Source organism: Diceros bicornis, chromosome 6 (assembly GCF_020826845.1).
Source record: "Diceros bicornis minor isolate mBicDic1 chromosome 6, mDicBic1.mat.cur, whole genome shotgun sequence".
Taxonomy (NCBI): domain Eukaryota; kingdom Metazoa; phylum Chordata; class Mammalia; order Perissodactyla; family Rhinocerotidae; genus Diceros; species Diceros bicornis.
Genome location: NC_080745.1, coordinates 53958028 through 53975947, shown reverse-complemented (window position 1 = coordinate 53975947; position 17920 = coordinate 53958028). Strand labels below are relative to the sequence as shown.

At 33.0% G+C, this 17920-nt stretch overlaps 1 protein-coding gene across 1 annotated transcript in view; it reads right to left on the bottom strand.

The window, feature by feature from the left end:
* Positions 1 to 271: 271 nt before the first annotated feature.
* PTEN (phosphatase and tensin homolog) overlaps positions 272 to 17920 on the bottom strand; it is a gene marked incomplete at its 5' end in the record, with an annotated part of 91173 nt that continues 73524 nt past the window's right edge. The window contains 3 exons of the mRNA XM_058544375.1: positions 272 to 7010; positions 9943 to 10167; positions 12937 to 13103. Coding sequence (XP_058400358.1) covers positions 6825 to 7010; positions 9943 to 10167; positions 12937 to 13103 — 578 coding nt within the window. The remainder of the gene's footprint in view (positions 7011 to 9942; positions 10168 to 12936; positions 13104 to 17920) is intronic.

Sequence of the window (17920 nt, the reverse complement as noted above, 5' to 3'; positions counted from 1 at the left end):
GCCCCATCTAACCTTAAGGGAGTGGAAATTTAAGGAAGCATGTGGAATGTTTGGTGATCATTACTGGTGATCATTACATGCACCTTATATTTCACAGCATGTATCACGGTTTATAATTATTTTAATAAAGTCTATTTCTTCTACTAGAGTGGAAGCTCCTCAAGGGCAAGAAAGGGTATGTCTGTTTTGATTACTAACGTATTCCAAACATTTGTTATATATAGCAGGGACTTCATAAATATTTGTTGAATAAAAAATTTTAAACGAAATAGTCAAAATAACTTTTTTAATTTTTTAAAGAAAAAATACTCTCCATAGGAAAGCATTTCTGTTTATGTCCATCAGTAGCCAAATGGAACTTGATATAAACATTTCCAACACACCAACTTTGGCTAAATGCACAACTTTGAAAATAACTTATTAATGCACACATCAAGATGCTAACAAATTCATTAATATCTAAGATTCATTACTGTATGTCAAAGGTCATCCAGGGTTAACATCATTTTCATTACAACGAATTATGAAATTCCAGCGAAAACTGTTTGCCTGAATCAAACTATTTAATCTCTAAAGTTGGAGTCTAGCATTCTCCAAAATCTAATTCACACACACACACTCACACACTAACGCCTGCACGCACGCATGCACACACACACTCACATACTACCCATTAGGGCACTGGGACAACTTAATGGAAAAAGAAAATAGAAACTGAAAGGACATTTGTAAATGTGGGATATCACTTGGACAACTGTATAGAGTAGGCAGAAAATCCTAAAGGAGTGCACATAAAGGCCAATAAATGATAGGCTACAGAAAGCCACACCTAAACATTTAAGAATTTCACTACTGTAAACAGATTTGACAAACTAAAACACCAGAGCCATGACTAGAAGCCTTGCTCCATTCCACACAAACAAAATCTCTAACCATTTCAAGGACAGATGAGAATCCACATGCAACAAAGGAGATATAAATTATTTTTAATTTAGAAAAATGAAAAATATAAATCCTTGTTAAACACTTCATTTAAAAATATGCAGCTTTATTTTAAAATGTGGTAATGCTCAAAGATGGCAGTTGACTTCACTCATATATGTAAAAATGTTCTTAAAATATCAATACATTGGTTTATAAGCTATGTACTGCCCTCCAGCTAAATTTTTTTTCACCAAAATTCTCAAATAACTGTCAAAAAAGTTACATGTACTGTTATAAGCCCACCATTATACTAAACATGTTAAGTTCCAGAGCAAAATGTGAACCATTCATGAAATATTGTTTTTGATGTGATGGAAGTCACATGAGTACACAGATTCGAAGACAACTAAGTGATAAACCAGTAGTAGCTTTTCTTCTTTTTTTGCAGGTGTTGAACTAATTCACTCTAAATTGAGCAACTGTTTGGGAACTACAAAAACTGAAAAGCTCATCCTTCTTTTCCAAACTATAAGGGAAATAGAAAAGTGATGATGAAGTTAACTACTAATGTAGTGTTTCACACATTGTTTAACTATTTAACACAATTTCAAAATGCAAATGTTTAAAATGGTTTTTGAAGAGAAATATCTACAATGTTAAGCTTGTCTATTATGCTAAATAAATGTAACTGTTCTATTTACTTAGACATATACCATCTTGATGCCAGCAATATTTAAACATTCATGATTAACCAACCCACTGAACTGGAAAGGGCTCTCAATAACTGCACATGAACTGCATCTGTAGCATTAGAAAGAATCAAATCACTGCCCATTTTCTGAACATTTTACAAATCCATGATGGAAATAATAAGCTTAAAGTGTTTGAGAGTATGCACAGTACAAATTTCATTTTTTAAAGAAAATATGTACATGAATATACAGAAAAAATGATTGTATAGTCACTAAAGTATTAATAAAGGCTGTGTCTACAGGTGGTGGGATTATAAGTGATTACTTTGTTGTTGTTGTTGTTATGGGAAAGTATTCTCAAAATAGCTAACTTAAGAACCAAAGGGTATTACCACCAATGAAACTATTTTGTCCTTTCCTGTCTTCACATAACAAACTTTTAAAGCTACCAACCAATACGAATTTGTCAGAGTGGCTATCTACACTCTGATATACTTGTAAGAAGGAAGATCTCTTGAAAGATGGAAAAATAGCAAGATCATGGTCATACAAGAATAGATTTTCTCTAAAATTTAAAACAACTGATAAGCAACTTCATCATTAGGCTTCCTATAGCTATATGATCCTATAGGAAAATCAGTCTCTAACATATCTTTAAAAGTTTTAAAATATTTTTCTCTATTACCTTTTTTGCTATTTTTTTAGGTGCTGTCCTTACACCAGTTTGAATATTTATTATTTCCATTCACAAACATTTCTCTCTGCACTAGTAACAGCACTGCTAATCAAAACTTACACTTAAGCCATTTAAGACTAAGTTTTAGATGTGTGGCTAATTATCTGGCAAGAATAAAAGAACAAAAAGGTTTTTACATTAGCAGCAAATTAACTAGATTTAAGGGTCTTGATTTTTTGTAAGCCTTTGGAAGCCTGCATGTTAAACACTGGTGATTTTTTAATTCTCAATGGAAATGGTGATGGCATTCATTTAACCAAACTAGCTCAAATTACAGTGTAGTGAGCACGTGATAAAAACAAAATTGCCAGTAAATTCTTATTTTTCAGACATCACCAAGATCTTCTTATAAAACAGAATAATTTTAGACTCCAGTATAGTTTTCAACCATATTTAAGATACCTGAAGAGAAAAAATAAAATGTGTGTACACACACACACACTTTTCATACTTTATGTTATTATACATTCACATTTACTCTTAAAAAGTGACATGGGGAAACCGTAAACTTGAAATAGTATTAAATTCCACTGGTACATAAATGGTTTGCTTCATTTTCAAAACATCTGTACAAGCTACACTTTCACTTATTATCATTATGCTTTGTTGAAAGGATATGCCTTAGTCTTTAAGCTTTTAAGAATATTAGAAATAATAAGATTAAATTCAAGTACACAAAGTCCTTTAGACTATTCTGGAATATCAATTTTTAAATGGCACAAGTCACAATGAGTAGATGAAGCTTCCCATATGTTGACAGCAGACTACAGAACCATAAAAGATGGAAAAGCCACAAAATTGAAATCTGAAGTATCAAATACATTCTGAGGAGTTATCTTCAGACATCTGGCTTAGTAAAAAATATATATATATATACATATATATGCACAATTTTTCAAGAATCTTGAACTTTTTCAGGATTAGAATGTTATTTAATGTGCTTAAAACAATTTAAGTGTTGACTAAGGCCCTAAAAAATTACTGCCTCTTAAACATGAGTAGACTGATACTCCACTCCTAAGTTGACAAAGGCCCTGTTTCATAATTGTAGGCTTTGAAGGACAGCAGAAAAAAAATTTACAGAAAAAGTTAATCACATTTGGCTGCCCATTATTTAGAATTTCAATGAATTTAAGCAATTTAAATTATAAATATTCTCATTTAATAAAACACCCACACAATGACAAGAATGAGACTTTAATCAGTTTTAAGTGGAGTTTATAACACTAAGAGATAGAGGGTTGTTAACAAACACAATAACAAATGGACATCTGATTGGTATGAGGCATTATCCTGTACACATCATATTTTTTTGTGTATCCTCAGTGCATAGCATTTACACACAGAGCCACTGCTGTACAGCACAAGAGTATCTGAAGAGGCTGAATCAGAGTAAGGCTGTTTAACAGACTGAAATTTTTTAGTATATATATTCTATATGAAAACAGATTGAACTTTTGAACTGGCAGGGTAGAAGGCCAAACTCTGCCAAACACTGCAGTTAAAGCCCCCAATTTAGTGCACAGTTCCACCCCTTCTATCTGCATGCATGACACATTAACAGTATTTAAAGGTAAACGAGGCACTTTGTGGCAACCACAGCCATCGTTATGAACATATTGCACAAATTTTCTAGAACTAAACATGTAACTTGTACCCTACTTTTATTCTTTAAAGCTGAAACATTTGATGCTGCTGGTAAACTCCACTTAAGTTTATAACCTGTGCCACAGCAAAGAATGGTGATGCTATTTATTCAACTACCCTTTAATAATTATGGCAAAAAATGTTCAAGAGGAGCTACATAGGACTTGGGATGGTACAGGGCCCAATTGTAAGCTTTCTTAAAAGTGATGCCTTCAAGTAACTTCAGACATGTAAGCGGCTGCACATCCAAAAAGTCTAAGTAAGAAAACATTCCAGAAACTCAAAGAGATTACCTACAGAATGCATTTCAGGCTAATTATGAATACTGTCATAAATAAAATTTTAATTAGGACTCAAAAACCTTTCAGTCATAGCAATTCTTGTCAAATTCTATGGGGATGGTAACTGAAATAAAGGAGAGTAGTATGTATAATATATATTTATATATATATAATATATATATATAATGCCATTTTTCCATTTCCAATGACTACACCATAAAATGTAAGCAAGGCTTCTCAAAAACATTGAAACATTCAAAATCAAAACCCTCATTCAGACCTTCACATTCCAAAGGAAAAATAACAGTGCAAAAGCCCATTATAATGTCATTATTTATGACCTGGCCCTCCATGTTACATATTGGAACAATACAAGTTATGTTTTAATACACTGTGCCCAAAACTGTAACAAATAATGGCATTAATAACTATCTTCAAAACATGAATGTTGATTTTCATTTTCAGCTTTTATGAAACACAAGGTGGCATATAAATTTCAATGGTGAGATCTTAGGAATAGTTGTCTCTCTAACCTTACCAATTTAACTTATGAGCAGTCAATTAATTTTCTATATATCAATGTTTAAATATAAATGTGTAAATCCTAAGAGTTTTGTTAAAAAATTTAAAAATTTTATTTGTTGAATGAAACTGACGAGGTATGGAAAACGTGTCAACATTATTTACTAAGAATATTTTAGATGAAGTTCTGCCTAATCTATTTACCATCAAACTCTACATATGCCGCTCTAGTGAGCAAGTCCTATGCAATCTGTATTTGTAAATTAACTAGGTCAGACCACAGCTAATGAACAATTTCAGCACCAATAAGTTATTGAAAATGAGATTTCACACCATTAGAAATAAATTGGCTGGATATTCAAATGTGTCAAAGTATAATTTGAAAGACACCAAATTTCTGTGGGAAAAATCTTTTTAATAATATCTTCACATTAGCCTTACAATAGTAGTTGTACTCTGCTTAAAATCGTATGCAGTCTGGGCATATCAAATATACGATATTTAAGAAGTGAAATTTAAGCCCTAGTCCTAACTAGCACTATGAAGAAATGATTCAACACTGCACATTAAAAAAAAAAATCTATCCTTTCAATAGCAAATCAATAAAAGCATTATGTGGGACAATTTCTACTGAAAAAGTAAATGCCTTATTATTTGTGCAGTGTTGAAAATTTACTGCAACTCTAATTTCCTTTTTAACACAAATAATGTCCTTTTAAATATAAACATTATATGTATTCAGTATTCAAGTAAAATTCCCTAACAGTTAATGACATTTAAAAAATGTGCAAAACTGCAAAACTCATTGTAATAGAATGTGTAAGGTCAAAAGGGTGGAACGGCTGACAGCTATTGGATTGAATAAGTGCATCATAAATCTTGAAAGAAAAAAAAAACTGCTTACTGTAGAATCTCAAATTGAAATTTCCTGTGCAGCATTACAAAATATTTTATATTTAATGAGAAAAAAGAAGCTTGCAGGCAGCACATGAAGCATCCACAGCAGGTATATGATTGAAAACTAATAAGTGTAAGTTGTTGACTGATGTAGGTACTAATAGCATCTGACTTTTAGCACTGGCCTTGATTACACAGGAGATGGAGCAGTCATTACAATTGAGAGAACATATTTAATAAATCATTGTCAATTTTTATAATGTTTCAAGCCCATTCTTTGTTGATAGCCTCCACATTTATATGGTTAAGTCATTGTTGCTGTGTTTCTTATCTATGACCACATTATTTTTATATCCCTTCATTTGTGGATTCTTAAGATGTTGTAGAAGGTTCATTCCTGTACCCCAATACAGATTCACTCCCTCTAGCTGCCTTTTCTAGCACCAATATGCTTAAAAAAAAATAAAATGCACAAACAACAAGCAGTGACAGCGGCCAATTCCTCAAGTGTCCAGAATAATAACTGTAGCATGCTAAAGAAAGGTGCGTGTAAATAGCTGGAGATGGTATATGGTCCAGAGTCCAGCACAGAATATATTCCTTTCTGAGCATTCCCTCCATTCCCCTCACCCAAATACATGCATTAGAAGGTAGCAAAATCTTTTAGAAACTTCTCTTAGCCAACTGCAAACTTATCTGTTGCCACAAGTGCAAAGGGGTAGGACGTGAACCTGTATATCACAAAGCTCTTTAGCCACTTCAGTTGGTGACAGAACACAAGATGAAAAATTCCTACGTATACACATCAGTCTGTCTCCACTTTTTATAAAACTGGAATAAAATGGGAAAGTGCCATCTTTATTTATCCTAATTGAATTTTAAATGTCCTTTTGACACAAAAAGATATATACAATAACACAGCTACACAACCTTTTTTCAACTGGACAACAAGTGTCAAAACCCTGTGGATGTATAGGGTAAAACAAGATTGGTCAGGAAAAGAGAATTGTTCCTATAACTGGTAATCCGACACAATGTCCTATTGCCATTAAAAAAAAAAGGTCCATTTTCAGTTTATTCAAGTTTGTTTTCATGGAGTTTAATCCCTCTTGATAAAAAAAAAATTCAGACTTTTGTAATTTGTGTATGCTGATCTTCATCAAAAGGTTCATTCTCTGGATCAGAGTCAGTGGTGTCAGAATATCTATAATGATCAGGTTCATTGTCACTAACATCTGGTGTTACAGAAGTTGAACTGCTAGCCTCTGGATTTGATGGTTCCTCTACTGTTTTTGTGAAGTACAGCTTCACCTAGAGAAAGAAGAGAAAGTTTAAATGGAAAATCCATAAATCTGACTAATCTTAAATTAGTTAGTAAAGATATATACTTTTAGCAGATTCATTTTTAAGTACTATGACAAACATGATCTTTTAAAGGCAACTGCCTTTTAAATGACCCTCTTAAGATTTCCTACATTTTCTTTCTTGTTATATACTGAGAAAAGATAAACTGGAATGTTAACATACTATTTTTTAAATAAGCATAAACTGCAAGCATTAACTAAATAATTCTATAAAAGAAATGTACTGAGACTGAAGTTCATCAAGAGTTCACAGAATATATTTTCAATCACAAAATTCAATTTACACATAGCTGAGTTCCAAAAGAATGTTTTACTTCTTGTCTGAAACTCAATGTGCTTTCTGATACAAACAATACTAAACAAATACAAATATTATACTATATAAAATACTGATCAACAATCATGTTTAGGATCCCATTAGCCCTAAAAACTTCACCTAATGGGAGGAAGAAGAAGAAAGCTATCATACAGTGATGTAAACAGGAGACCAAGGGCCTTTACAGGCAGAGCTGAAATAATTGTCAAAACAACTCTACAAGGCAGGTATTTTCATTTTAAAGAAGAGGAAGCTAAGGCCCAGAAAGGTTAAGACACTTGCTAAAGGCTACATATCTATTAGGTGGTGGGTGTGGGATTTAAATCAGATCTGACTTCAAATCCCTTGCTCATTCTATTCTATCTACAGCTCCTCCCCCATAACCCAAGAGTCATTATCAATTCTTCTTTTCTTACATCCAACATCAACTCCATCAGTACATCCTTTTAGTTCTATCTTCAAAATACCATATATACCTAATCTGACAGCTTCTCATTACCTCTCACTGCCTCAATCTAGTCTAAGCAACCATCACCTCTCATCTGAACTAAACCACTGCAACAGCCTCTTAACTAATCTCTCAGCTTCCATTATTGCCCCCCTCCCTACTTTCCTCTCCAGTCTATATTTTAAAGGATTGGACAGAGTGAACTTTTAAAGACAAAATTCAGATTACTTTTTTTTTTTTTTTTTGGCGAGGAAGATCGGCCCTGAGCTAACATCTGCCAGTCCTCCTCTTTTGCTGATGAAGACTGGCCCTGGGCTAACGTCCATGCCCATCCTCCTATACTTTATATGGGACGCCACCACAGCATAGCCCAACAAGCGGTGCGTTGGTGCACACCAGGGATCCGAACCGGCGAACCCCAGGCCGCAGCAGCAGAGCACGCGCACCCAACCCCTTGTACCACCAGGCTGGCCCTTGGATTACATTTTTCTCGTGCTGAAAACACTCTAATGTCTTCACACTCAGACTGGCGTGCTTTAGTTAAAACGACTTCTTATCTATTGCTCTTCAAATATATCAAGCTCATTTTTGTCTCAGGGCTTTTGCATCTGCTTTTTCCTCTTTTCCCGAATATTTGTATACCTCCCTCATTTCATTTAGGTCTCTGATTACACGTCACCTGCTTGGAGAGGCCTTCTCTAATCATCCAGCTAAAAAATACACTAACATCATTCTCTATCCTATCTCTGTTTATTTTTTCATAGCACTTACCATTATATAATATTATATTTGTTTATTGATAATTGAAATAGTTTTTATTTGTAATCACAAATATAAAACCTCTTGTAATATTAAAACAGAAAACAATAAAACTAGAGGAGGTCACACTTTAAAAGCTAATGATTGAGGAAAATGCAGACTTAGAGAAAAGAAAGTAAATGGAAACCTGTGGATTCTAAGACACTTCTAAACACTTAAAAGAAATATCAGATCTAAAGGCACTTAATACTGGATCTATTTTCACTTAAAACATGAAGCCCCCCCATATTTTTATTATTACTAGCAATATTCTTATAAGCTATGGTTAGGTTTGTTACATGATATAAAAATGAAATGAAGCAAAAAAATCTAAAAAAAAAAGAAAGGAGTAGGGTATGGTAAAAGGAAGGGGAGCAAATCAAGTAGAATAAGGAATAGACAAGGGTGAAAAAATGGCAAACCACCATTTGGGAATGTTTACAAGTCAGATATTTTAACCTGGAGAATTCTTATCTATAATTAGAAATAGAAATACACACACACACATATTACATATAGATAAAAGTAAAACAAATCAAATAATTCTATAATATGAGGAAGTAGACAGTTTTAAAAAGGAAAGAGCAGGGGAGGATGATGAGAGAAGGCCTTTCAGAACACACGAAATTGAAGCTGAGTCTTGAATTTGAGAAGGATAGCCATGGGAAGGGTAGAGGAAAGGCTGAGGGTGCAGTTACAGGGAGAAGGAAAAGAACTGAAAAGACTGGTGGAGAGCTTAACATTTTGAAGAAGTGAAGAGAGACCAGTATGGGTGAACTGCAGGGAACTGGGAGAGAATCTGGTTAGAGTTGATGTAAGAGGTAGGCTTGTGCTAAATTATGCAGGTCCTTGTAGGTCATATCAAAAAACCATAAGGTCTTTAAGAAGTGTAAGCAGGAGTGACACAGTCAAGTCTATTTTTAAGATCACTCTGAGGAGTTGAGAATAAATTGGAGAAGGACATGAGTGGAAGCAGTAAGAATATTCCATATGAATCATTCTCAAATAAATGAGTTCCTTTACACTTCCCCCAATCCTACTTCATATCTCACTTACTTAACTCCCCTCTCCAACCTCTGCCCTAGATTTCACCAAACAATAAGAAAGAAAAGGGTAAGGAAAATGCAGCTTTTTTGACTCTGTGTGCATCCTCAGTTTCGTCAGACACTTTCAGGTTACTGATACATAAACATTCCAAATAATACTGGATTTAATTTAGGAAATAGTCAAGCAAGTCCTTCACCAGCTATACATCTAGAATAAAATAAACACACACACAGAGCCACTCACCAACTCCTCAAAATGTTTTTAACTGACCTTAAAATTTGGAGAAAAGTATCGGTTGGCCTTGTCTTTATTTGCTTTGTCGAGATCATTTTTTGTTAAAGTGAGTACTAGATATTCCTTGTCATTATCTGCACGCTCTATACTGCAAATACTATCAATTTCTTGATCACATAGACTTCCATTTTCTACTTTTTCTGAGGTTTCCTCTGGTCCTGGTATGAAGAATGTATTTACCCAAAAGTGAAACATTTTGTCCTAAAAAAAAAAAAAAAGACATTTTAAATTAAGAAAATATGTATATATGTCACCTATATTCAACATTTGCCCCAAGAAGTCAACAAAATAAGCCATAAGTTATTTGCTATTTTGAATAAAGGTAAACACAAAAACTAATACTTGGCAGTCTGTGGGTTACCTGTCACATTTAATTCACAAATGATTTTTCTTTTATTCAAATTTTAGACCAAAAATGTAATTCCACAACTTCTAAGATAACTTGCTTTTGTTTTAAAACTTTACGTAAAATATCTCCTTTCCAGTCTAATACTAGCTTTAAAAAATGTTTTGAGTTTATATGTATGTATGTATTAAAAAAATTCAGAAATAGATTTAATTTTCCCTATGTTTCAACAAGCTATTACAAAACTTACTTTAACAAAAGTTCTTAAAATGTCATACAACTTCCCCATAAAGTAAAGCAGACACATTTTACTTCTATAGCAACACAATGCCAGTTTCTTACATGACAATGTATGGTTGAAAACTTTCATAATGAAATATGGGAGGTGGATAAGTACTGACTTTTTTTGTTATAAAATGTCTATTTGTAAAAAAAAAAATCACTTATTACTAATAATATGAGGTCTTGTTAATCAAAAACTTTCACTTCAAACCCTTCTTGATCAACATAGAAAATGTTCTCTCTCTTCTCTTAATTACTAGAATTTGGCCTCTACGGTCATTTGACAATTAATGATGTACAGCCTTATAACATCTTATCTGGTGCCTTAAATTGCCATTTAAATCTTTTATTCTAATTTATCTTCAAATTTTGTTTTTATTCCCCGGGAAGATGGTAAGACCCTTAAGTATCTTACATCTTAAATGTCTTTGTATCTTTTAACAGCACCTGGCAAAGCAATCTTATACGTTAAGTCTTCTTAAAAATATTTGTTAATTTCAATTATTTTAGCAAAGTCATTGAATTAGTAACTATACACATATTTTACTAAGAGCCAGAAGAAAATAAGCTAGTAATATTTAAATTTCCAAAAGTGTGGATTCCATATATGTATTGAATATACTAAAACTGTTTTTGTTTAAATCACAGCAAACATTTATAATAAGCAGGAAAAATCACATAAAATGAAAATATATGTAAAGTAATCCAAGATACAAAAATGTATGATAAATATTTAATCTAATCTTCAATTTTACATGTGTTAATGTAATGTATAAATGATAAAGAACTGAAATAAGAATTAGCAGGGGCCAGCCCAGAGGTGTAGTGGTTAAGTTCACGTGCTCCACTTCGGCGGCCCAGGGATCGCAGGTTCAGATCCTGGGCGTGGATCTACATACCCACTTGTCAAACCATGCTGTGGCAGGCATCCCACATATAAAGTAGAGGAAGATGGGCACAGATGTTAGCCCAGGGCCAATCTTCCTCAGCAAAAAGAGGAGGATTGGCAACAGATGTTAGCTCAGGGCTAATCTTCCTCACCAAAAAAAAAAAAAAAAAAAGAGAGAGAGAGAATTAGCACATTTCCTAAGGGTACAGGGAAACAGTGATGCAGGTGCCATTTTTAAAAGCAAAGTATAAAATTTTATGTGTACCAGTCTTACAACGAATAGAAGAAAAAAATTAGCTTGATTTTAAAACATTTGCTAACACTTCTTGGATTACTGAAAAAATTTTTTTCAAAGTTACGGAGATATATTTTACTTTTATTTACACGTAACAGGTAGGAAACAGGTTTCTGGGGAAAAAGTAAGTTTAACATTTTGTGATTTTCCAGCTACTTGGATTCTGGATAAAGGAAAGTATATTTCTTCTGATAAGTCAAAGCAGAGTTTAAAATTTTTGTAGTAAATGAAACTTCCTTATTTTCTTTCAAAAACGAAAAAAAGCTAAGAATAGGAAAACTAAATCAATCCTATTACCGAAAATGTCTAAAGATTGGCAATACACCATCTAGTATGTTTAACGAGGCAATAACAATTTACAAAAGCCAGTGTCTTCATTCATTACTACCTAAAAATTTTGCACCTTTGGCTCACCTTAAATGCTCACATTTAGTACTTTAAACCAAGACAGTTTGTTTTAAAATGAGCTCTTGCATTCTTTAAATATAGCTCAGTAAGATGCAAACCTCACGAACTTTCTAAACCTGCATTATTTAAATAATACCACATTTTTTCATTCTTGATTACTTCCTCTTCATACCTATTTCTCTCCTAGCTAAAAATCAAAATACTCAGTAAATTTGAGGAAGCTAAATATTAAATGACCCAGTCTCAAGAAACATAAACCAAAATAGGGGAAAAATGGTTTGTGTAATTACACAAGACCGTGGAACAGATCTTATTACACCGACCAAATTTTTTTCAAACTCATGGTCCCATGCTAACTTCTTCTCAGTTAATTAATCATTCTTTCTAAGAGGATTATAACTGATTTAATGGGGTATGTACGCAATCTTCAATAGTTTCACAAAATTTCTTTGCATAACCCAAGTTAAGGAAAATTCATCTCGAATTACAATGCCATGTGGCCTTTTCTTCCTAATAGGATTATTTACCATTATAATGGCTCATCAATGCCATAGTAAGCAAAGCATGTGTAGATCTAATAGAAAACCAATTATAATTCATTAGGTGTCAGTCATAAAATAAAATATATCTTTTAATCTCTCCTTACACAATTATTTCTGCCTAACAAAATGCTTTAAGCAAAAGATCTGAAGTTACTACCCAAGGTATGACTATTTTGGATATTTTTCCCAATAAAAGTAAAGTGCCAACCTTTTTTAGCATCTTGTTCTGTTTGTGGAAGAACTCTACTTTGATGTCACCACACACAGGCAACGGCTGAGGGAACTCAAAGTACATGAACTTGTCTTCCCGTCGTGTGGGTCCTGAATTGGAGGAATATATCTTCACCTTTAGCTGGCAGACCACAAACTGAGGATCTGCATGGTTAAATACATACTAGTATCATTTCACAGGAAATGCCTTTAAATGTCAAACTGTCAAAAACTATTTTAATGATTAATATTAGTAATACACACAAAATAGTAATTCTGCATCTATAACCTTGATCTAAAACAAATCAATGGAAATAAATTGGATCAAAAAATATAATCAATATAAAATTTTCCCTAATTTGAACCTTCAACATAATGTTCTCTATTTCATAAATAGTAAGTCCCAAAATTAGACTTCTAGAACTATAGTAACATCAAAACTTTAACATTGAAATGATGTCAAAAATCTAATATAAATTATTTTAAGCATTAAAATGCTTCAACAATTTTCTGGCACATTTATGAACTGAAGAAAAGATAAGTTTTTACTGCAGTATTTTAAAGTTTCTACCATGTAACAAAACCCACAAAATACAAATCATTATATGTTCACAGGACAAAAGAGAACATAATCTACAACAAAGTTATAATAAATTTCATAAACACAAGCCTCAATATTTATAAAAATATCAGCCATCACTCATTTTACCTATAGCTCACATTTCATTTTTTACAGGTATATAAAGCCTTCATCATGAAAAACAAGAAGAAAGAGATTTGAAATGTTTGCAAAGAAATGTAACAGACATCAAGTACAAATTGTAGCACAACTCCCACTCCCCTCCAAAACACACTCCATTTTCAGTACCCAGTATTTTGGCTTTGGCCCAAGTCTGTTTTAAAGTAACTGGTAAAATATGACCTCTCAAAATGTATTATGCTTATATATTAGCAATGCAACTAAAAGGTAGTTAAGTGTGGAAAGGGAAGGATTATATGTTTTATTTTTTAAATCTCTGCATAAATACACTTATACCTAATGACATTATGATAGAAATTAAAGACATGAATGTTAAGATCCTAGGAATTTAAAAACTTTAAGTTATCTAAATAACTTGACAAAGTGTAATTCATTTGTAGTACACTGAATTAAAAAACTCAAGAGTTCGTTAAAAAGAAAGTGATTAACCTTAAGAGGTCAGAACTGGGTATTGAAGGAAACATGCCAAGACAATTAAGAAATTAAAACATAGGGCTGGCCCAGTGGCGTAGCGGTTAAGTTTGCACACTCCACTTCAGGGGTCTGGGTTTCACAGGTTTGGATCCTGGGAGCGGACCTACACACCACTCATCAAGCCATGCTGTGGTGGCATCCCATATACAAAACAGAGGAAGACTGGCACGGATGTTAGCTCAGGGACAATCTTCCTCAAGCAAAAAGAGGAAGATTGGCAACAGATGTGAGCTCAGGGCCAGTCTTCCTCACAGGGGAAAAAAAAAAAGAGAGAAATTAAAACATAAGCTTGCATAAAGTGCATGATATATATTAGACATATAGATATTAGATATATAGATAGATATAGACATACAGACATAAAAATTCTCAGCACCAAAAGGCATCATCCTTAAAGATGGAAAAAAGCATCATATTCTTTATCAATATGACCAACAACTGAGAACAAGGCAAAAAGCTTATCCAAGCTAAATGAATTTTCCAGTTTAATATACTCTTACTGGCTCATCTGTGCGGTATCAGTAATCACATAATAAATAGCACATTTGATAAAAGCATGTGTGATTATTCTAATATGGATTTGTGAGACATTTATCATTAGAAAAAGGCACTCCAAAAAAGGGAAACATTACACTAACAATCTGTCAATAATTTTCACTTCCTTGACTAAAGATTCAAAGTACAATGAGCCATTTTACAAGACTTTACGTGAGACTGAAAATTTTACTGGGAAGTCTAGCTTGAAGAAGCAAACAAACAAGGTATGTTTTCAAAGCTGCGATAATCAACCAGATGAAAATGCTTTGTAATCTTACTAATTCAAATTCCACCAATTCAGAATCTGATAATCCTGATTTTAGGACTTGAAAAGTTAAATTAACTATATAACCCAGATTTCAATTAAACCACATCTAAAATGTATATCTTCAAGAATCTTAGAATTGTATAAACAATTCATATACTACTTACAAATCAGTGTTACTTAGAATTTCCCCCCAAAACTAAGCTCAAACGTTTTAATAAAAGTAAGTGGAAAAGATTTCCTTAAATCACTAAAGAAAATAATTTTCTTTACAATATGAATTTCACATTTTAGATAGATAAGAGCTAACTTATCAGAAGTCCAACATTAGTATGGTTTTGTTGACTTCTAAAACACAATTCTCATATATATCCTTTGATATGATTGACTGTGTTATAAAGAAATGACAAGATCGATATCTAGTAAACAAAAATCAGAATTAAATTTTCTTGCATATTGATGTAGTATTGAGAGAAAATCACTGATCATCTTTTAACATTTTTTAACCCTTTTAGATGTATAAAATACAGTAACCTTTCCTTTATTTAGAAATATTAAGACAATAATCAAGTAGGACAAAGGTTGATAACCCAACAAGTATCTTCTGCAGAAGATACTTTATTTTCACAAGTTTTGTTTTCTTCACTAATTTCGTCTTTCTCCTCCTGAACCCAAACTGTTGTAATTCTCCTTGTCTCAGTCCTCACCCTCTGTTTCCCTCTGAGCCTTGCCATTCTCTAGCCACACATCATATGCACAGAAAGGCTTAACTACTATATCTCCTTCCTGATGCTTCCCAATATCAAACATTTCATTTCTCTCACCTAGGATTCAAAACCATATTTTCAAGTACCCACTGACTATCTTCATGTAAACAGCTTACCTTCACCTGATTTAAAATATGTTTAAAAGCAAAATATCAACATTCATGTCTCCAAGTCTCAGATTCACTTTTCTTTCTTCCCTTTTCTGTGAATTAGTCACCTGACTAATCCTGACCAGGATCAAAACTTTGACAAAATCTTTAGCTATAAATGGTAAAAGAAAAACTAATCAAATCCCATTTGACTGCCCTAAACAAAGCACATCTGGCATAAAGCAAATCACATAACTGGTTTCCTTTCCACCATTTTTTTCCTTCTTGCAGTCACCACTTTCTACACAACTGTACTTAAAATACAGCCTAAGCCTCTAGTATTATCATTGACACTGTAGTATTTATCAAATCAAGTCTGATATCGCCATTCAAGGTCTTCTAACAGGCACACATTCTATTCCTTTTCTATTCTGTATCTACATTTCTTCTCCAGCTCATTTCCTTCTGCTGTGCTTCAATTCAAGCTATTTCCTATTGCCTATAATACTTCCTTCAGTTTTAATGCCAATCTAAACTGCATGCTTTCTCCAATGTCCAATAAAGAGCTGGACTTCTTTCACGAAACTATTCAACAACCCCCCCAAAACTTTTTACTTTTCTGAATATGCCATTTGTAATTTATACATACAACCTCCCAATTAATTATACATTACTTGTATTATTATACAGCTTAATTACATAGTATTAAATCACAGTGCATAAACAGAGAACTAGAAAATTAGCAAAGATTAAAAAGATTTCAGTAGTCAGTAATTTTAGAAGTCTAAATGTAATACTGAGAGACCAAAAAAAAAAACCCCAATGTTTAAACGTAGGCAGGCAGAGCAGAGCTGATAGATTTTTATTAGAGAGGCCAATGTGAAAAAAATTATACTAGATAAGATTATTGAACTGAATGTTCTCTCTCCCTTATTCTCTCTCTAATACTTTATACCTTTCTTTTGGCTCCTATACTGATATCTAGCCTATAGGAAGAGCAGAATTTTCTTCTTCCTTTTTCCTTCTCTTCTATGAATCTGCTAAGTTTCTATGTCAATCACCTCTGACAGCCCAGTGCCTTGCACTCAGCAGTTTTACAATTGTACTGAGAGGACAAAAGGATCAATGAAGTCTCTTAGAAGCCTTTAACATGCTATATTAATAAATCTGTGGTCTTAGATAATGTTGCCTTGCTTATGAATACAGGAAAGATCTGATGAAGGTGATTACACCTGTCTGACAAAGATAACAACATCAATAAACTAATTTCCTAGGTATAAATTAATTTAGGAATAGAAATTTTTTTAATTACATAAATATTTTCAAGAAGCAAAACTCAAAGTTAAAAACTAAAATCACTAACAAATTGCAAAATATCACTGAAATACTATTAGAGGTAGTAAAAGAAATAATGTAGTGGTATCTTATATGAAAACTACAAAATTGCAGTTCTGCACTCTAAAAAAACATTTCTTAAACATGAAAACTTGACTGATCACTGCCAAGGTAGAAACTAATACAAAACTCTGTTACAGAAAAAAGCAGCAACAGCCTAGTTTTTCACAGGGCTGGATAATACTTCCTTCTGTGCATTCTCCCTTGACTAATTGCTTTGGGTCTAGGTATTAACTAACTAAGGCTCCTATCAGTCTAGCTAAGAACTTTTGGCCAAGACTAGCAGAGAAACAGAATAGGATAAGGTAAGGGTAAAAGAGAAATAAATTAGAGGCAGATACCAATGACATAATCTCTATTCAGTACTTATCTAGGAAGTTTCAGGTTTCAAAATATCTTCATCTTATGGATGAGCAAACACAAAGATAGGTAGATGGTGTGCCCAGAGTTATACAGTACGTTAATGACAGATCTAGGACTGGAACACAGATCTAAATCCGGGTTTTCTCTAATACTCCACACACTTGGACTCAACCCTATCCACTCAATATACTTCAGCTCGTGGCCATGTCTTATCATTTTTTCCTTTCCTTTTTACGTCCCTGTCACTTAATTACTATCAACATCTAGTCTTCCTAAGATATGAAGGAATTGGTCCCTGCCCTGACACCAGTAAACTAATGAATCCCACTGCT